The following is a 20949-nucleotide window of genomic DNA, read 5'->3' on the forward strand; positions in this document are numbered from 1 at the left end:
ACAGCATGACTTGGGAGTCCTCTTCAAAGTGGGCGAAGAGAAACAGAGCACGAAAAGTCTCCCCCTTATTTGTATGCTTCTGCCACCTCTGATGATCCAAGGAAGACGCCGAATCCTGTGCTAGAAGCCCTTCAGCTTTTCCCTTCACCTGTTGCCTATCAGGTTGCAAGAAGCTGCTTAAAACTTTTGCCACCTTATAGTCTCATTTCACGCTTCTTGGAACTCTACTATGTGAATCTCTGGGGGGATATTTGGGGGAAAGATGGAGAGATGGAGGAAAAAGAAGCAGGAGCTGTCAGGAATAGACTTGAAACCAGTATCAAACCACCAATGAGTTCTTATTAAGCACCAACTGTTTGCTGCTTATGGTGCAGTGAGAATCAGGGTGGGGGCTGAGGGGAGTTCACGTACTGTCATTTTATCCTCACAGAGTTTATGATCAGGAAGGGGCAAATAGAACTCCTGGCTGAGACACTCTCACAAGACAGAGATATAGGGATGCCTGGGTGGCTCAGTGGGTTAAAGCCTCTGCCTTCGGCTCAGGTCACTATCCCAGGGTCCTGGAATCGAGCCCTGCATCTGGTTCTCTGCTCAGCAGGGAGCCTGCTGCCCCCCCCTCTGCCTGCCTCTCTGCCTACTTGTGATCTCTGTCTGTCAAATAAATAAGTAAAATCTTTTATTTTTTTTTTTTTTAAAGATTATTTATTTATTTATTTAACAGAGAGAGATCACAAGTAGGCAGAGAGGAAGGCAGAGAGAGAGGAGGAAGCAGGCTCCCCGCTGAGCAGAGAGCCCGATGCGGGACTCGATCCCAGGACCCTGAGATCATGACCTGAGCCGAAGGCAGCGGCTTAACCCACTGAGCCACCCAGGCGCCCCAATAAGTAAAATCTTTTAAAAAAAGATGTAAGTGCTGAGAGACAAGGTGGTTGCTGGTACACACTTAGACTGTCAAGATGGAAGGGCTCACTGAAATATGGACTAGACCCTCAGTGGGGAAGCCTGAGGCTCAGAGAGCATAAGTGGTTTGCTTAAGACCACACAGCTAGAAGCTGTCAAAGATCTCTGTTCCCCAGCCTCTCTACCGCAGGTTTTTTTTTTTTTCTTCTGTTAAACCACAGGTGTCTCTGTTAATTGAACAGTCTAGCGTGGCTCTGTCCAGGTTCTGTAACCTGAGTCATATGAAAAATTAAAAAATTTCTTGTAGCCACATTAAAAAAAAAAATGCAAAGAAACAGGTGAAGTTGATTTTATTAATATTTTATTTAATCCAATGTATTTGAAATCTTATCATTTCCTCACAGAATCAATGTAAAATGATTAAATGAGCTATTTTATAATCTTTTCATTGTGCTAAGTCCGAGAGGTGGGCGTATGTTTTCTCCTTCAGCACATCTTTCGTTTGGACTGGCCACACATCCCGTGAGCTATAGCCGCGTGTTGGTGGCTGCTGTATCGGCCAGCCCCATCTAGCTATTTGAATTTAATGATTCATGTATCAGGTTTTCAGGGAAAATAGTGAAGAATGTGAAAGGTGTTGTATAGACATCACAGTAAGTACACTGACAAAGAGTCTGAAAGCTGGCCACCTGGGGTTTGGATCCTGAGTCACCCAGTTGGTAACTGTGTAGACTCTGGCAAATCATCGACCCTCCTTGATCTCCGTTTCCCTAATTGGTTTACACGCATCAAAGGGCAATTGTAGAGATCCGTTGAGCAGCTTACATGAAATATACAGGTGTGTAGGCACATACAGGTAGATCCACATCTCTGCGGGAACAGGATTTGCTAGTAGAACATCTGGCCCTCAGAGTGTTATTTTCATGTTCTCTAGAACACAAATGATTTCAGAATGTTGTCCTATGCTGAGCACTGGATGGATAATGAAACAACTTTATCAAGCATCTTTAGTATCCTAAGAAATCAGTACAAAAGCAAGTGGGGAGCAACTAAAGATGAGCCAGGATGTTGAGCTGGGAAAGCAAGCTCATCTGGGCAAAGTTGGGAGGTGCAAATCTCTCCAAGCCCCACCCCCCCTACTACTGGGCCCGACCCCAGCTCACAGTCCGTGGGTTTCTGACTGTTGGGGAGATCTGAGCTCTTGGACTGGCAAGCTGTGTGCTCTTGTAATCTGCTATGTGAACATATTCTCTTAAATTTAGGATTCAGAGTTAGATGGGAAAGCTCTGCTGGGAGCTGGGTGGCCTCAGAGCCCAGCTGCTAGCCATCTTCTGATAAACGGAGAGTATCAGTTGCCCAGGAATGGAGGCATGTTTGCATCACTACCTGAAAATATGGAGTTCTGGAAAGGTTCAGCAATTAGGCCAAAATGAATGGGCTGAGAGTTGAACCCAGGTCACCTGACCTTCGGGCTGCTTTAGAGATTAGAGGACTGAGTATCGTGTACCCAGAAATTGAGTATTAGAGACATACTCATTAAACTGAATGCAGTTAGTTGCTCTCCCTTCAGAAGGCAGTCTGGAGGCAGCACTTTAAATACTTCTGTTTTTAGTTCTTCTAGTGGCTTCCCATACAGCTCTAAAGATAGGTTTTGTGTGGTTATTTCTTAATGCATTAATTTTAGACATTGCTGTAGCTTTCTCATAGGGTGTTATAGAACCTCCTTTCCTCTCTTCTCGTTTTGATGTTATGAGGATTCAAGCTGCCTAAACCTCTTTCCTTTTCCCTTAGCTTTCTGCTGTTACCTTTGGCTTCCAGTAAACAGAATTTACATATGAGTATCATGTAAGTAGATCCAAGTAATATGCTGATACGGCATTTCCTTCTCTGCTCACTTAATGCCCCTAGAGGAGAGTGTCCTCAGAGTCAATTTCAAATGGATTCTTCTTTCATACCGACCAGCAATGGTTTAAAATCATGACATGGTTTATTTTTGGATTATGTCTTTCCCATACAGCCCTTCCCCCTGGCATTTCTGAGCCTCTGTTTTCTTGTTGGGAGTGGCTAGTAAAAAAATTGCTGATCTTTTCTGAGCAATTGCCACATGCTGGGTACATTACTAAATGCTCTACACATAATTAATCCTCGCAGGTACCCAAAGAGGAAGGCACAAGAGTTTCCCTGTTTTACAGAGGAGGAAATTGAACCGCAGAGAGGTTAAGTGAGGGAGCTGGGATTTAATGCAGACGGCCTGGCTTTACTTGCCTAACCGCTGTGCTCTACCCAAGGGACGTGTACCATTGTCACCATATCCCCAATCCATTCTCATCCCTACTCATTCCGTGTATTGCTTCCTTGTTCTAATTTAGATTGGTTTCTTTGCATTCAGACCAGGCCTTCCTTGTTCAACTATTATAGTTTATTTTAAATAGACATCTTTGGGACTCTCATTATTCTGCTTTCTGCACCTGTGGGAGAGGTCCATGTAGATCCTGGAAGTGAGTTTGGAGACTTTTGGTCAGGGAATTCTGGTTTCTGGATACTGGGTGCATAGTTAATAAGGGGGGGGGGATGTCATAGACTCTGTGTGGCCTTGTTCCCTTGTCTTCATGGACTCCTTGACCCATCGAGAGTGGTGTGGCCAGCAGAGGGTCAGAGAGTACCCCATAAAAGCATGGGGCCTGGAGGAAGAAGAACCTCTTGCCTGGGTCTAAGGCCAATACTATTTTCTCCAAGAGATTTTAAGCAGTTTTTGAAAATAAACCCATCCTCAAAGCTCAGTGATTTGCTACCACTTGCTGAAATGATTCAAAAGAATGTATGTTGAGTTCTGACTGTATGGTTATAGGCAGCCACTTAAGGGTCAGACCTGCTAGGCTGTCTCTGCAATGCCAAGGCAAAGGGTACTCAGCCTTCTCCAATATCTGTGTTATAGATCTAAAAGCAAATGCCAGAAATCCCAGAAGGAATGGCTGCTCTGAGAGGAATGACCCCTTGCCCATGTGGGCTCCTCACTTGGAAGGTGCTATTGAAGATTGAAGCAAGGACACTAAATCACAATGAGGAGTTGCACTGATGGTATGTCCACATAGACTTTAACTAGACTGATCCTCCTGCAAACTGTAGCTGTTAACCTGTGTTCTATACCCCCTACCCCCCACCCCCAAATTTTACCTGAAGGACTGGAGGATAAACAAAAGCAGCAGATCCTGGAAAGAAGTTAACACTGGGAAGTAAAGAATAGTACAAAATGAGTTTCTAATATTTTATGGCCTTACAATTTGAGGGTGTCTTTTAATATCCCAATAGAAAATCTATAGTATTTCAGGCCTGAAACCTAGAGGGCAAAGTTGAGGGCAACCACAGCTACTGGAAAGTGAAGGAGAAATCCTGGAAAGGTAAGAGGTAGAGAGAAGAGTCACAAGTTCTTTATAAACTCTTTTTCCAAATCTCAGGCTGACCAGTAAATTGCATATGTAGAGGAACGACTACAAGCAGATCAGGTAAGGACACAAGAAGTAAACTCATATTTGATCTGCTTTTCCAAAGACAATGTGCTTCGAATCCAACCAACTTAATTACCTGGCAAAACAACAATCACAAAAATCAGCACTCTTTAGAGGAATGTAACAGAATCCAGAGCATCCATTACATAACATTCACAGTGCACTCCAAAATTATTTGACATGCAAAGAAGAAGAAAATGTGATCCATTTTCAAGAGAAAAGATAATCAACAAAGATTGGCCCTGAAATGAACAGATAATGATTTTAAAGGAACTATTTTAGCTATGCTCTTTGCTATAAAGGAAAATATGTTCATAGTGAAGGAAAAGATAGGAAATATTTATAAAGAAATATAACTTTAAGAAAGAACCAGATGGAAATTTTAAAAGTAATGAAAGTAAATGCGCAAAATAAATGGTCCTGGATCAAGGAACACAGAGAATAAGGAGAGGCTAGCTTGGCCGAGATGGGGCAGATGTCTGTGGTAGTTTTAAAACATTCAAAAGTCTTACTTCTCATTTCTGTTTAAAATATAATGCAAGTTTATTGTAGAGATTTTGAAAATACAGTAAGAGAACAAACATCTATTGTAATCCTATCACCTAGATAACTCACTGTTGACACTTTGATATTTATTCTTCTAGTCTTCTAAAAATATATATCAACTTTATTTTAATCAAGTACATTCACACTCTATATACTATTTGAAATCTGCTTTTTGATGTTAAAACCTATCCTGAACATCTTTGCATGCCCGTAAATGTTTTTTTTTTTTTTTCCTCTGCAACAACATGTTTGATGCTATGACTGGATTGTAATTATATATTAAGTATATTAGTGTTATGTTTTTCATATCTATTACAAATAATTTTCTCAGTTGGCTTTTGCTTCTTTTTTTTTAAAGATTTCACTTATTTATTTGACACAGAGAGAGAGATCACAAGCAGGCAGAGAAGTAGGCAGAGGGGGTGGGGGAAGCAGGCTCCCTGCTGAGCAGAGAGCCTGATGTGAGGCTTGATCCCAGGACCCTGGGACCATGACCTGAGCCGAAGGCAGAGGCTTAACCCACTGAGCCATGCAGGTGCCCTGGTTTTTGCTTTTTATACAAATTATGGTGTACCTATGCTTTCCTCAGTTGGTAGCAGTTCAAAAAAAGTAAGATCCTGGGTGACACAGTTGGTTAAGCATCTGACTCTTAGTTTCGGCTCAGGCAGTGTTTTCAGGGTTGTGAGATCAAGCCACCTGTTGGGCTCTGTGCTCAGTGTGGAGTCTGCTTGAGATTCTCACTCCTCTCCCTGCCCCTCTCACTTGTGCTTGCTCTTTCTCTCTCTCTCAAATAATACATAAATAAATCTTAAAAAAAAAATCAGCTGCCATCTCTCTGGGTAGCCATCTGTTAAATGACATTTCACACATGGGCAGGGTCCCTATCTGGTTTGTTCATCTCCATATTGCCAGCACCTAGCATATTTCCTGGAGTTAAATAGCTACTCAATAAAAATATGTGTTGGCCAATCAACTAACTTCTCACCTGTGCCCCTGAGGGGAAGGCCCAAGGGACCATCACTGTTTGCTGGTTTCCATTCTTGCTGTGTAGCTAGTCTGTTTTTGATCTAATAATTCATGCTCTTTGGCCAAGCAATTCCTCTTCTTGAATCTATCTGAATTTTTTTCAGAGATGTAGGCAAAGATCTATATCAAGGATGTCTATCTGAGTTTTATTTATAATAAGGAAAAATTGGAAACAGTTTGAAGGAATATGGAAATGTTACATAATCACATGATAGACAAACACAAATATGGGGTTTTAGAATGCTTCTTGGGAATGTGAACAAATTCTTATGATTTGATGGCATATGAAAAGTCCAGAAGGTAAAATTATAAGAGTTCCCAACTCTGTTAAGATCAGCAGGAAATAAATCAAAAAATGTTAACAGGTGGTGTGTGAATTGGGAATGCTTTCAGCTCTAAGGAACTGAAAATCTGACATAGTGCCTTAAATACAGAGGGGTTTAGTTTTCTCTGATAAGTTGTCTAGAGGTTTGAGGGAGTGCCATCGGCAGCTTGGTGATATTAGGTATGGCATCTCGCAATGCTGTTTTCTTTATGGTCACAAGATGGTTGCCTCAGCTCCAGGCATCATGTCCACATCTGAGATAGGAAGGAAGAAGAGGAGTAGCACGGTGCTCTAGGTACCTCTAGAGCCTACCGAGGTGCCCCAGCAGATTTCTGCTTAAGTCTCTGACCAGAATTGGGTCCTGTGGCTGTCTCCATCTACAGGGGAGCCTGGAAAAGGGAATATTTAGCCTCCCAGTTTCCAGAGTAGAGGCTGCAGCAGGGAAGGAGTAGGAATATCTGTTATGTTAGTTAATAAACAATGTCTTCTACTCTGCTTATTTCTGGGTGGTGGGCTTATGAACATTTTTGCTTTTCTTCTTGGTTCTTTTCTGTGTTGTCCAATATATCTGCAACCCACCTTTATAATTTCTATAATTGAAAAAAGATATTTCCATTCTTGCAAGCACAGATACAACAGATATTCTTTTAGAAATTCCTTGTGAAGTTGGGGGCTTCTGTCTCTGGAAGCATCTGTATTGTCATCAGTCACAAATGTGCAGAAACAAGTGCTGAACTCTGTGGGAGCCAGACTGACTCATCTGTCTTCCCCCCGCCCCTGTCCCCCCCACTTAGGCATTGTGCTAGTTCCTTGGACAACCTCCCTTTACCCAATTCTCACAACAGCCACCTTTTCTAGAAGAGATACAGGAAGGTTGCATAATTAAGTCACACACAGAATAAAGCAAAGCCAAGTCTGTGCTGGTGGCACCAACTTTAATTTTGTATATTCCTTCCATGCAGCAAGCTCAGTAAAGATTGTGTTGAATGAATGCAGAGTAGATGAGTCATTTGGATGTACAATTTTTTTTTTTGGATGTAATGGATTTCATAAAAATTTCTAAAAACTATGCTCCTCAAAGAATACCACTAAATAAATGACTGTCCAAGCTACAGACAGGAAAATATATTTTGCGAAACATCATACAGATGGGTATGCAATATTTTTAAACTACAGCTATTACTTGATAATGATTTCTTGTAGTGTATCTGTGTTAGCACTAATTTTAATCAGTGCGATCGAAAAATAACAGACTGTGCTAGATTGTCTGCAAGAAAAGAACTCAGCTCTCTTGTCTGTGTCTAATATCCTTGACTAATATCTGGATAAAAAAAGCTTACTATGACTCCAGATGAATGGTAGTAGAACTGCCTGTACCCACCGAGCTTGATGAGTCATCAAGATTTTGCTAACTTTTTCATTTATCTCCCTCATTCTACTTAAAAAAAAAAAGAAAGAAAGAAAGAAAAGAAATCCCTCAAACCAAAGAAACCCAATAAACTGGAGTATTTTAAAGCAAGCCCAGAGACTGATTTCATCATGAACATTTCTGTAATTGGAATAAAAAGGCTTTTGAGTGGCCTCGTGTTTCTTTCTTTAGATCTGCTCACACATGAAGCAGTGACGTGCGTGTGGGCCGGCTCCAGGACCTGAAAGAGGCCCAGGAGCGGAGGGCACGTTCCTTCCAGGCTCTGCAATTTGTTTTGCTCCCAACCCAGGGCCCTTCTTTGCTGAAACTCCTCTGGCCTCAAGATTTATCCTTTTTTTTTTTTTTTTTTTTTCTCAAATGCTGTAAGTAAAAAATATCTGGCTTCCTCTAGCTAGAGACATCTGGGGAGTGTTACTTCTGAAAGTATTTTTGGCATGAAAACGTCACCCAAGTTGCTGGAAGTGATTTGGAAATTTTAAGGTATTGAAAACATCTGACTAGTGTGGTAGCTAAGGCCGAGTGGTTAGAGGTTAATTATTACACTGGCTGGTCATTTCCCATTAGGATTCTTGCTCCCTGTGTTGTGTGTTTCTTCTTAGGTTTTAAGGCTTTAGGTCAAGGATTCTCCCCAGGCTGGTACGCGGAAAGTGACAGAACAGGTACCTGTAGGAGACGAGTGGCCTGGGGGTCTGATAAAGGGGGGAAGGCACTGCCATTGTTCCCCTAACCCTGCCTGGCTCCCTGGAAGTCCAGCATGTTGGGAGATCCACAGAGGGATCCTGGGGAATGCTAGGCTCCTGTGTTCACTGATGGGCTCCACCAGATAAGAGACGCAAGGTTCTGCCTCTCTGAGTCCCACACAAGGTACCGGGGATCAGGCTAGACCAGCTGAGATGTTTCCCAGGATGAACCATTATAAGAAGAACACAAGGAGCGAGTGGGAATTGCAGCTAAGGAGGAAGCACTGGGGTCCAGCAAGCAGGTGCTGAGAATAGCCTAGGCCGGGGGATGGGGGGGCAGGAGGCCATTGGGGGCAGGAGGCTGGGAAGGGGAGAAGAAGGCAAAGGTGAAGTCCAGTGGTTTGGACATTGCTTGGGGGTGGCGTGGTAGAGCAAAACATCCTCTGAACCAGGACCCAGGGATTCTTGTTCTTATCTTGACTCTGCCACTTACCATTTGGGCACTCAACAACTCAGTGATGCTGTTGCATTTGATCAGAGGAGAATGCTGCCTAACCTTTGAAGTGTTGTATGCACGTGACCATCATGACCTCTGCCTACCTGCTCCCTGGGTGGAGACGATCTCGTGGAGGAGATGCGAAAGTGCTTTGTGTGACGATGAAGTACGTACATGAGCACATGAGCCTCATGGGAATTAGCAGGAAGAGCACGGTTACTGTGCTTCCTGATTTCTTGGAAATGTGTGCCATTCTGCAGTGACTCATGAAAGAAGCCACATCTTCTCTGAGATGCCAAGTACAAGAATGGGGCAGGGGCTTGGATACAGCCTTCTTTTTCACCAGTTAGGAGATGAGCAAAGCAAAAGAGAGTGAGGTTCGGGGAGGTAATAAAACTCTTAGGTCAGCTAGAAGGGCCTTCAGAAATCATCTTTCAGCCTTCTTGTTTTATAGATGGGAGTGAGCCGCAGAGAAAGGAAAAGAATTGCCTAAGAGCACACAGCGAGGTGTGGCTTCAACCCTAGGCATGTGTGTTTTCCAGATCTGCACAATTCCCATGCTTGTTCCCAGCCAGGGACAGTCATGTTCCCCCAACACCCTTTGCTGAACAGCAGGTCTGGCTCCCCCAGGCAGCCTGGAATGGGAGCTGTGGGGCATGTAAGTTAACCTGCCACGCTGCCCTCATGTGTAGTGGGCACATGGAGGAGGCATTCATTTCATCCTCGAAGTTAGAAGCCATTTTAGAAATCAGAGGCGGGGGTTATCTCCTGGTGGTGGGAGTATTGATGATTTTTATTTTATCCTTTATAATGTTCAGGATTTTCCAAAATATTACAACAAACATTTATAATTTTATAAACCCCACTCCCTCCAAATCTTATTATTTTTTAAAAACATTTTATTTATTTATTTGATAGAGATAACAAGTAGGCAGAGGCAGGCAGAGAGAAGGAGGGGGAAGCAGGCTCCCACCGAGCAGAGAGCCCGATGTGGGGCTTGATCCCAGGACCCTGGGATCATGATCTGAGCCAAAGGCAGAGGCTTAACCCACTGAACCACCTAGGCGCCCCGTCCCTCCAAATCTTATTTTGAAAAAGAAGGAAGTGGGACGGCTGCGACATGCCCCAGGTCTGGATTGAGGTCCGCTGGGCAAGGCCAACCATATCTGTCACACCAGTATCTGCTCCCCGAGCTGGGAGACGTCCCGAGGTCGTCTACCTCTCCAGCCTGGCACACAAGGCCAGCCAGGTAGCATCTCCCCACCTCCTGAAATGTCCTCCTCCCAACACCACTGCCAAACTGAACTTGTTCATCAGGGTCCAACACAGTTCTCCTAGGTCCATGAAGGTGTTTTAAAGCCCTCCCTCCCCCACTGGGACGAGCATCTTTCTCCCTCCTCTGACCACTAGTGGCACTTTCTTTGGATCCATTTTGTCGTCCTTATCTGCCTTGTCCTGGAGTCTTTTGTACCCAGGTCTGTCTCTCCTGCTGGGCTGAAGCCTCGAGGGTTGGGCCTGCATATCATCTTTCTTTCTGCTTCCAGGGATCTCCCCAGCCTGACACTGGGGCTCAGATCAATGTTTGCTGAACTGAAGCGAATTGAAAATACAGACTCCTAAAGGAGGATATGGCCATCCAGTGGTTTACAGCAGGGCTCCTCACCCTCAGTGCCCCTGCCCTTTGGGGTCCGATAATCCTATGTGGTGGGGAGCTATGGTTTAGTAGCGTCCTTGGCCTCTACCTACCCAATGCTAGCAGACACCCCCGGTTGTGACAAGGACATGGCTAAATGTCCCCCCGGAAGACAAAGCGCCTCCTGTTGAGCACCCCTGGATGTGGTTGATACAGGGTGTTTCAGAAACAACCCCTTGGGGTAGGAATTCTCATTTAGCAGATGAGAAAGGCCAAGGCTCATGTAAAGTTTGGATGGAGAGTCTTGCCCATCCCACAACCCCGAGACCCCCCCAGAACCCCGGTAATGTCTTTAATTCTGCGCTTTGGCATGCCCACTCCACTCTCACCTCCCCCCCACCCCCCTGTCCTGGGTTCCACCCTGTCCCCTTCCCCACTGCCTGCCCCGTGGCCTGTGCCAGGCTGTGACCTACTGGTTGACCCCGCTGGTCCACGCAGACTAGACCACAGGTGGAACCTCAGCCTGCACTCTCTTTTCCAGCACCTTGGCCTCCTCCCCGTGCTTGAACACGCTGATGGTGACCTGCCCCGTCTCAGAACCATACTTATTCTTGACGAAGACACCGTAGCGCCCACTGTCCTCACTGCTGACCCTTTCAATGGTGATGGTGACCTCCGAACCCCTCACTTCCATGCGGTAGCGGTCAAGGAAGGTGACAGGCTGGTCATTCTTCAGCCAAGAGATTTCAGGGGTGGGGTCTCCCGAGATGACACAGGTCAGGCACAGGGTCTGTTAGAAAGGACAGGAAGGGAATGCTCCATCTCACCTCCTTATAATCATACTTGGCATTCACCTTCACTCCCCCAGACAGCTCCCAGTACAGGTTGTTCCTGGTGATAAATTTATTATGTGAGTTCTATTATAGCCCATAAAAGGATAACATTAAAGGGAGAGACGTTTTATTTTAATCCCACATCCTCCATCCTCAAGATTTCTACAGGAATGCTTACTAGTTAGAATTTCCATCATTACCCTAGCAATCATCTGTCCCACACGGGCCTGAATTTTGCTTTATTGCTTTTTGTCGCATATATGCCGTTATGATTTTACCATGCAAATAAGACTATATTGCTTTAGTAAGAAGATTTATGAACGGGGTTTGAAAATTCTCAAATAAGCTCTAACACAGAGCACTACAGTGTAAGGGTCAAACACGCTCTGGAGCTGGACACCGGCACACTGACTCTCAGCTCTGTCCCTTCAAGCTGTGTGACCCTAGGAAAGTCTCTTGACCTCTCTGGGTCTCAGTTTGTTCCACTATAAAGAGTGACTAAAGGTAGTACTAATATTCTATTTCCTGTGGCCGCCTTGATGATTAAACAGACTACAGTATGTACACACACAGGGAGCAGTGTCTGGTACAAAGTAAGCACCACAGAGACATGATCGATCATTTTCTAGAACACAAGGCTAGCATACTTTCAGGTCAAGAGGGGCTTTTAGGGATCATGTAGTAGAACTCCTATGGGAATGGAAATGGAAGTTCACAGACAGAAGTCTGTGATGCCCAGGGCCACCTGGGGAGGTGGGGCGAACACCCCCACAGGCCTGACACTAGGCTCAGTGTTTCCTCGTGACCAACAAGGTGTGGTCACTCTGCCCAGCTCCGGAGAGCCGGCTCTTTCCGCTCTTGAATCCATGATGCTACTTTGTACCATGATCTCTGATGGGTACAGAACAGTGGGAGCACAGGGTGGGCCGGCCAGCCACGGGCTAGGGTCGCTCAGTACCTTGTCTTCCATGATGGTGGCTACATCTGGCAGGCCCCTCACCACTTTGGCACGATCTGGAAGGGAAAAGAGAGACTCCAGTGATGAATGGTTTCCTGCCAGCTGCTTCCCAGAATCAGGTTCCACAGAGCTAGGGTTTATTTTTAAGCCACGTTTTCTTTTCTCCCTTTTCATCATTTTGGGTGGAAATCTTTAAATTTGCATTACGTGTTTCCTTGCCTTTCCCAACAGAAGACAGGGGACATACTGCGCTTGCGGTATGGACTTGAAGTGATCCTGGTAATGACCGGTACCTGAAGGGGACAGGGAGGTGCCCCTGCCCTCAAGAGTGGGGAAGGAGGAACTGGCTGGGGACACGTGATGAAGCTCAAGTAGGTGGATTTGGCGGGGGCGTTCCTGTTGCTTGGCGGCCAAGCCACGTCCCTCTGGGGTTGGGCCTGTGTCCCAGACCAGGTGAGGCCTCAGTGTCCACACCGGTCAGAACCAGCTTCAGCTCCGAGGCTGTCCCTTCCCCAGGCCTCATCCAGAGAGCCCGCCCAGCCTCATTTCTGTCTATGCGGGCTTTTCAGGCCCCTGCTGCTGCCCTTGACCTTGTCCATGAGCCTGCTTGGTCCACACCCACCATCTCCCTGATCCTTGGACCCTTATCCATCCATCATCTGCTGTTGGGCTGCTGCTGCCCGGGACTTTAGACGTCTGCCGGGAGGTAAACTCATGGGAAGGTGCCCCAAACCCAGACACGGAAACACCAGAAATATGAGAGGACTTACTCTTCTCAATGATGGCCAAGGCTCTGAAAAACAGAAATGGGTAAAAGGTTTGAGTTCCATTTGTGAAAGATCAGGCCTGCCCCGGGCAGGGGTGAGGGGGTGGCGAGGGAAAGGTGGAGCTGGCCCAGGCTCCCAGGAGGGGGTCCTGTACCCACCTCATGCCATACCCTCAGGGGCCTATGATTCACCCAAAGGGTACTTACTTCAGTCTCTGGTGCTCAGCCAATGCATCATCAAAAGCTGCCAGAAGGAAAGAGGGGGAGGGGAGGGGAGCGTCAACCCCTCAGCCCCTGTGACCTGCAGGAACAGGGCTTCGTGCTGACTGTTCCTCCGCTGCCCTCCCCGTCCTGGGTTCTCTCAGGGCAGTGCCCGGACTGGATGGAGAGACAGGAGTCCCCTTCCCTGCAAAGACTAGGATTCTCTAAATGGGTTTCTCTGCAGACAGACAGGTGGCTGGCTCACCTTGTCCCGAGAGATCTGCTGAGAGCTGCCGGGTGTCCTTCCCTGCGGCTATCTCCAGGGTGTATTTGCCTTTGTCTGAGTCTTTCGGGTCCAGGATGTGGAGCCAGATCTCATCCAGGGTGGTTCCAGCCCTTATCCGGTCACTGCTCTCCAGGCGCTTTTCTCTGAGTATGAGGACAAAGAAATGTGTGACTTGGCTCAGCTCATCATGCTGGCTGGCTGTGGGGCTACAGGCACTCCCTGCCCCAAACTCCTCTCCTGGGGTTTTGTTTCCAGATCTGTGAGCTGGTCAACCATCCATCCATCCTTCCATCATTCATTCGTTGGCTCATTCATTTGTTTGTTCAGCAAATCTGTGGCACATCAGGTAAGTTCCCGTGCTGAGTCTACCTGTGACACGTCCTTCAGGCTCCTGGGTCAGCGCCTACCACCTCCCCCACCCTTGGGGGTCACTTCCCCATCTCTTCCTTCTCATCAGCTTAAACCCTTCCAGCATTTCTTTGAATAATCATCCTTCCCCAGTCCTTAAAAACCATAGAAACTCCCTTCTGTCTTTACTGAAACATCATTCCTAGAGACACTTGGTCCACGTCTTCAGTGTTGGGTCACAGAGGTGACGCCTCTAGTCGCCTCTGGTCTTGGTCACTAGGCTCAGTAACTCTAGTTGGGAAAGGAGCCCTTGGCTTTGGCTCTCACTCATTTGACAAACTTGACCAAGTCAGTCTAGCCTTCTCCATAGGGCAGGTGCGGTGATGTCTGCTCTGCGAGGCTGAGGCATGCAAATGACAAGCAGCCCTGGGAAAAGATGCTCTCAAGCTGTCTGTGCTCACTTAGCTCCTGGCTGAGTCTCTATGGATTACTTATCCATCCTGCCTTCAAGCCCTGACACTCAGTCAGTCGTCAGCCCCACAGGTCCCTCTGCCTGCACCTCTCCCCTCAGCCTGGCTGCCTGAGTTGCCTGGGGCTGCAAAGACCCATAGGAGCACCGTGACTCCCCTGACCATCTGGTCTTCCTTTCCTCCCCCAGTTCCCAGATGCTGCTTTTAGACAATCATCCTTCTGTGGTCACGGATGTTCAGGAAAAATGGTTTTACCACCAGGGTTCTGACCTTTGCTGGGGAACCTCCCTTCTCTACCTTTAATTGCTGTTCTCTATCCCCGACTCCCTCTGCGGACAGCACGACTGGTGGGAGACCCTGTGTCTGCCAACCCCTTGGGACTGGGCTCGGGGGCAGATGCCCCCTGTCCTTCCCCACCCTCTACCCCCCTGGCCTGCAGGGAAAGGTCAACTTACTTGTGGAACCAGGTGGTTTTCATATACTCGATGTCAAAGTACTTGACCTTACTGAAGATCCGGATCCCCTCCTCAGTCCCTTGGATCTTCAGTGGGGTCGCAGAGAGGGCTGGGGAGGCAAAGGAAAAGGCCAAGGTCCTTTGGGCAGAGCATGTTGGGGCCAGCCAGCTCAGCCCTGCTCTGGGAGTGTGGTGGTGGGGGGAATGTGGCATTGCGAGGAGGCAGGGATTCTTTGAGGCTGGAAACAAAACCCAGGCCCAGTAGCCCAGGCTGGCTGGAGGGGCCCTGGAAGCTGTCTGCCTCAGGACAGGGCTAGCAAAGCAGGGAGTGGGGCTTGCTTACCACCAATCCTGCCCAGCTCAGTGAAGATGGCATCCAGGGCTGAAGGAAGATGGAGAGAAAGGTCAGCTGATGTAGGGACCTCCCAGGGATGTGCCTGTGGTGGGTATGTCCCTGGGAAAAGCTGGTGGAACCATGAAGAGCTCAGCACACAGGGGGCACAGCAGGATGACTCCCATGGCTTGGGGGTGGAGGGGGTCTGGGGCACTCACTGATTGATGGGGCAGGGGGCACCATGGAGGGAGGACAAATGGCCCAGGCTGACCATTTTCTTGAGGCTGGGCCAACCAGCCTGATGAGGAGAGTCTGGGGCCCAGTGTGGGGCGGGGGAGTGAACTCTGGCTTTGGCTCACTGTGGTATACTACAGAGAACGAGGGTGTCGATGTCGCAGACCAGGCCCCTGCCACTGACCAGCTGTGCAGACTTGGGCAGGTCACTTAGGCTCTCTGTTCCCTCCAAGTGATATGGGGATCCCATAAATTTGACCCCACATCTTCTGAGTCCGTGTGATTCCCTGGGTCCCCATGGCCCATGTCTAACCTCGCCAACTCCTACCTTCCCCTGTGAGGTCCAGAATCGTGTCATCCTCCCCTCGGTCATCAGAAACCGTTGCTCTATAAATTCCCTTGTCCTCTTTGGACAGCTGGAAAGAAAGATGAGAGATTTCATGGTGTCAGCATGGGTTCTGGAAGGAGTACCAACCAGCCTGGACGCCGGGCCTGCTCCTAACTCTGTATGATCTCAGGCAAAATTCCCCCCTTTCTCCTCTCTGGGCCTCAGTTTACCCATTTGGAATGCGTGATTGCTGAGGCTCCTTCTAGCTCCAGAGCTCTTTGAATCCAGGTTTGGGTTGTCTCTGGGCCTCGGGGTGGGGATGAGGGGGAACTGAGGGCAGAAGCAGACACCCCACATTTGGAGTCACAGGTCACTGCGCCAACTGGAGCATATGATGAGTTCTCCTTGCAATCGCCTGAGCTGGACTCCTCCCTGGGGGTCCCTGGATGGAGGGACCCAGGGACCCCTCTGCCCTTGTCCAATAGGAAGTGTATCTTTGGCCCAGGACAAGGGGCTTCTTTCTGGCCCATGCTTGCCATCCCCAAATGAAGTCTGAACTACCCCTCGGCCCAGCAAGAACTTGGGTTGGACTTTGAAGCCTCTCCTTCAGGCCTTGGGAAGTGCTCTGTTTCCCTGTCCCCTTCAGGGGGCCCTCCCACCTTGACCGTCTCCACATAGTATGTTTTGAGGCAGAATCCAAGGCAGAGATAGCTCTTAACCTGGGGACAGAAGGGCTGAGCCCCACTAGCCTTCTCTTATGTCTCCCCACCCTTTCCCCAGGGAAGGTTCCAAAGTCCCAGCAGAACCTGGGGGGAGAATGACTGGAGTGACTTCTGAGCCCGCTCTTTAGCCTTGTGTCTTGGTGTGTAAACCCTCGGGGCCTCCATTTACTCATCTGTAGAATGGGGGCATCATCCTTGCCTGGCTATGCACTGTAGTTGCTGTGGGGATCAAAGGAGGTAACCCTTGGAAAGCCAGAAAGTTCTGTGCCAGCTGGACAGACTGTGAGAACAAGCCTCAGTAGCTAGGAAGCACCTACTTGTTGATCATCTCTGTTCAAGGAGCATGCACTGTGGTGACAAAGGCCAAGTCCTGGCTGGGATTTGGGGGGAAAGACCCTGAAATCATTATTTCCTTCCTAGTCAGCAAACCTGTATGTGCTCCAGTCCTCCTGGACACCCTGTGAGGCCACAGAAACCAGCAGCGGGGCAGAAAAGCATGCCATGTTTGAGAAGAAGCCTTGTGCTTCTACTGTAACCAGGCCACCCTCCTCTGGAGGTCGGGAGGAGATCGTGGGCTGGAGAACGGGCCTCCAGCCCTGCTTGGCTCTGCCCAGCCCTGCCCCACAGAAAGAGCCTTCCTGTCCCGAATCCCAAACTGTTGACTGAGGTAGGACCAAACCTTTGAGAGACAGCCTTCCTTCTGACGCAATTCATGTTATAGATGAAAACCAAGGTCACAGAACGACAGTGACCAGCCCCAGGCCACATAGTGGCAGGCCCAGAAATGGAATCCAAATGAAAGGAAAAATCAGTGTTACTGTTTCTGACTTTATTTGACAGTTTGCTATTTCCTCCACCATGGGCTTTTTTTTTTTTTTTTGCATTAATTTTGATTAAAAAAAATACTGCCTGAAATATTAACTTGATTACTGAGTTTTCAGTGCCCCCCCCCTTTACATTTTGTGCTTCAGGTGAGCGCCCCACTTGCCTCCCCCTGGCCCTGCTCCTGACTCTGCCTGCTGCTCTGGGTGCTGCCGGGGGGGGGGGGGGGGGGGGGGGGGGTGGGGGGGGGTGGGGGGGTGGGGGGGGGGTGGGGGGGGGTGGGGGGGGGTGGTATGAGCCCTGAAGCGGGAGCTGTACTTTTTTTTTTTACCTCCTCGATGCACAGAGTTCCCACTCCAGTCTCTGGGTCATAGTGACCATCTGGTGTCTCTCTCTTCTGGAAGAACCACTGGAAGCGGGTTTCCTTCTTGGTGTTGGTCGCCTGAGGGGCAGTGCACGAAGAGAGCGATCCATGAAGAGAGACTCCCTCACGTTTTCTCACATTTTTAAGTAAAAATGTACCAGCTCTTTTTTTTTTCCTCCCACAAACCTGACTCTCTCTCCCACCCCCATACTCACTCTTAGCTGATTCCTTCCTAGATCTCAGCTAGCCCTTCCTCACACCGTATCTCCTCTGCTGGTTCCGCATTCTGGATTTTCACTAATGGCGTTCCCTCTACCTTTTGCTCACTTCCCTACTCCATTTGTCCTTGTAAGTCCCTATGCATCTTAAGGAAGCAAGGAAGATGTCACCTCCTCCAAGAGGCCTTCCTTGAAGCAGCCCAGAGTGCCTCAATCATGATTAACGGATTTCTTGCACGTGCCTGCATCACAGCAGGAGACATGCTGTTTTCTAAGGATCCTGCCTCAGACCCCTGGGCTCCGAGAGACCCAAGGAGACCCCACTTCTTCATCTTTGTATGTCCAGGGCCTTGGAGAGTGCTTGGGGATTCCCGGAGCACACTCTCCAGCCGTCTGTAGAGGCTGCATTGTGCTGAGAAGGAGCCCCAGCTTTGTCGCGTTAAAACCATGCTCTAGACTCTTCCCGCTTGGGTGTGGTCTTGAGCTCTTTCTCTACTTGTTTTCGGATCCATGCCCATCTCACAGACGATCGTGAGGCGGATGAATTCCGAGCACTGGGTCTGGGAAGGCTACTAATAAACGTCAGGGAATCCCCCTCAATCTATGGACCCCTCACCTTTCCCAGATGCCCACGCCCCACAGCACCCCTTGCCCGAGCAGTCAGGAGATCTGGCTGGAGGCTGATCCAAACCACACTAATTCGGCTCCGTGGGCTCTTGCGGGGGTGGGGGGCGTAAATTTTGTTTCCCAGTTAAATGTAGTCTCCCTGGGGCTACTTCTCCTCCGGGTCAGCCAAGCACAGAAACTCTGGAAAGTGGGCAAGGACAGCCACCAGGACGAGCCATACGCGCCCCGCCCTGGGCCAGGGGGCGGGGCTGGAGGCGGGGGCGGGGGGCGGGGATTTGCCTTGCAGGTCAGCAGCACTTGGCAGTCCTCGGTGACCTTCCACTGCAAGGGCTCCACGAAATGCGGACCTGAGAGCGCAGAACAAACATGCCCACCGTCAGGGCGCCACCTAGTGGCCAGGTGGGGGGCAGCCGGCGGTGGGGTGGGGCAGCTAGTGATTACAGGCCCCTCAGACTCGGCCCCCACCATGGCAGGGACTGCGGCGACGCAAGGGGGGTGCGTAGGGCGCGACATTTACGGAGGTGTTACTCTCAGGGTTGGATCGACTCTCGGGGGTGTCGCTCTCGGTTTTGTTCTTGCACGGGGACAGAAGTGGATTGCATTGCAGTGGCTCCCTCTGGGACCCGGCGGAGCTGAGGGATGGATTAGCCGACCTGCCCCGCACCCAGCAGGTCCCCAGCACGGAACACTGGCCTCTTTTGAACTCCCCTACCAGCAATTCTTACCCTGTTTTCTCTTCCAGTCTCTTCTCTGAGCCTCTGCTTTCCTCAGAAGTTTGTCAAAATCTGTGAACACAGAGGAGCGAACTAGCCTGAGTGGGAGGCGCGCAGGTCCGGAGAGCGGCAGCGGGAGGGACAGAAGACCCCAGGCCAGAGAGCAGAGGGCTGAGGTCTGGCGTGTGGGGGTTGGGCAGCGGGCGTGGCTGACCGTCATCCACCAGCGCCAGGGTGATCTGGTTTTTGGCTTTTCCATCCTGGAGCTGGGCGGTGTACGACCCTTTGTCATCCTCCGACAGGTTTTGGATGATCACTTCCACCAGGCCCTTCTCTCGGACAAAATTGATTTTGCGGTTCTGGGGAGAATAAACCCGGAGAATCTTTTTTGCCCTTTTCCTGTCCCAGGGGATTTGTGCTGTGGGGCACAAATCAGAGTGTACTTGGACTTGGGGGGTGGTATATGCGGAGCGACAAGCCTTCTGAGGCCGGGGCAGGGTCCTGGGAACAACTGTGCCGCCTAGCAGGCACAGGAAAGAGTCTTGGGTGCTTGAGTTAATTGCAATGAATAATAAACCCCTGCCCCCCACAGTGCCACATTCTCTACTTCTTTCTACAAATCCCCCTAAGCGAATGAAGGATAATGTGAAAAATGCCTGTGAACTTGCTCCCCAGAATTAACACTCACATTTTGTTGTGTTCTAACGGTTTTAAAAAATTTTATTTTCCACATTTAGAATTGTATTCCCTCTGGATTTATTTGTATGTAGGATTTGAGGGAGCAGCTAGGTTTATTTTATTCTTCTGTAGGGACAACCAGTAGTCCCAATGCTGTGCATGGCAGACCTCAGACATGGTCACACATCCTCTACCATGTGCCAAGGTCATGATTAATCTTTATGCAGAACTTTTGGATCAGTATTCTCATTTGCTTCTTCTGATTCTGGGACAACCCACAACCCACTATCATTGTACAGATACAGAAACTGAGGCACAAAGAGGTGAAGGGCACACAGCCCACAGGAGGTGAGTAGGAGTCCTGAGCTCCTTTTTCTCTTAAGAACCAGTTCCCCTCTCTGTAACACATATCCTCTGATGGTAACTTTGCCACCCAGAGATGGAATGTGCAAGTAACCAGATGTCATGATTGACTCTCTCCTGAAATCGAAATCGCCATGCTTGTAAAAACATAATTGATTATGGGCAGTTCATGGCTCAATCTAATACAACCTACACACATGATTTCCACCCCCCCCTGAAAGCAATGTAATACCACAACTGTCAAATGAAGAAGAAATAAAAGCCAAATAAAATGTATTTCAATAGTAGCTGCTCAGACATAATCTCACTCATGTACACTGCTTTATAATGAACTGGTTTGAATGTAAGGGAAATTAAGTAAAACAAGAAGGTCAAAGTGATTTGTACAAGAAGTAGAGGAAAATGAATGAAAAAGCATAAATAAAGTGGCTTATAGGGAAAAGTCTCTGTTCGGTGTATATTAAAACTGTGCAGGAGCACCTGGGTGGCTCAGTCAGTTGAGCATCTACCTTCCACTCAGGTCATGATCTCAGGGTCCTGGAATCGAGCCCCGCCTCGGGCTCCCTGCTCAGCGGGGAGTCATCTTCTCTCTCTCCCTCTGCCCCTTCCCACAGATTGGTAAATAAAAATAAAATATTTAAAAAACCCGCAAACTAAAAGCAGAAGTTCTTTGTATTTATATTGCCAGA

General features: G+C 48.4%; 1 protein-coding gene and 1 long non-coding RNA gene across 7 annotated transcripts in view; one reads left to right on the forward strand and one right to left on the reverse strand.

Annotated features, from left to right (window-relative positions):
• LOC309841568 overlaps positions 1 to 7822 on the forward strand; it is a 30817-nt gene extending 22995 nt beyond the window's left edge. Inside the window, exons 3-4 of the long non-coding RNA XR_014299195.1 lie at positions 2692 to 2745; positions 3836 to 7822. This is a non-coding gene — a long non-coding RNA (uncharacterized lncRNA). The remainder of the gene's footprint in view (positions 1 to 2691; positions 2746 to 3835) is intronic.
• Positions 7823 to 9669: 1847 nt separating this feature from the next.
• MYOM3 (myomesin 3) overlaps positions 9670 to 20949 on the reverse strand; it is a 50483-nt gene continuing 39203 nt past the window's right edge. For all 6 annotated transcript variants that reach the window (XM_082684685.1, XM_082684684.1, XM_082684682.1 and 3 more), the window contains 12 exons: positions 19434 to 19578; positions 19232 to 19291; positions 18786 to 18853; positions 17629 to 17739; positions 15754 to 15841; positions 15201 to 15239; positions 14859 to 14967; positions 13565 to 13728; positions 13306 to 13342; positions 13103 to 13125; positions 12333 to 12388; positions 9670 to 11331 (listed from right to left, as the gene is read on the reverse strand). In XM_082684685.1, the coding sequence (XP_082540811.1) occupies positions 11041 to 11331; positions 12333 to 12388; positions 13103 to 13125; positions 13306 to 13342; positions 13565 to 13728; positions 14859 to 14967; positions 15201 to 15239; positions 15754 to 15841; positions 17629 to 17739; positions 18786 to 18853; positions 19232 to 19291; positions 19434 to 19578 (1191 nt within the window). In that variant the 3' untranslated portion in view covers positions 9670 to 11040. The remainder of the gene's footprint in view (positions 11332 to 12332; positions 12389 to 13102; positions 13126 to 13305; positions 13343 to 13564; positions 13729 to 14858; positions 14968 to 15200; positions 15240 to 15753; positions 15842 to 17628; positions 17740 to 18785; positions 18854 to 19231; positions 19292 to 19433; positions 19579 to 20949) is intronic.

This window comes from Mustela nivalis (assembly GCF_964662115.1).
Source record: "Mustela nivalis genome assembly, chromosome: 10".
Classification (NCBI taxonomy): domain Eukaryota; kingdom Metazoa; phylum Chordata; class Mammalia; order Carnivora; family Mustelidae; genus Mustela; species Mustela nivalis.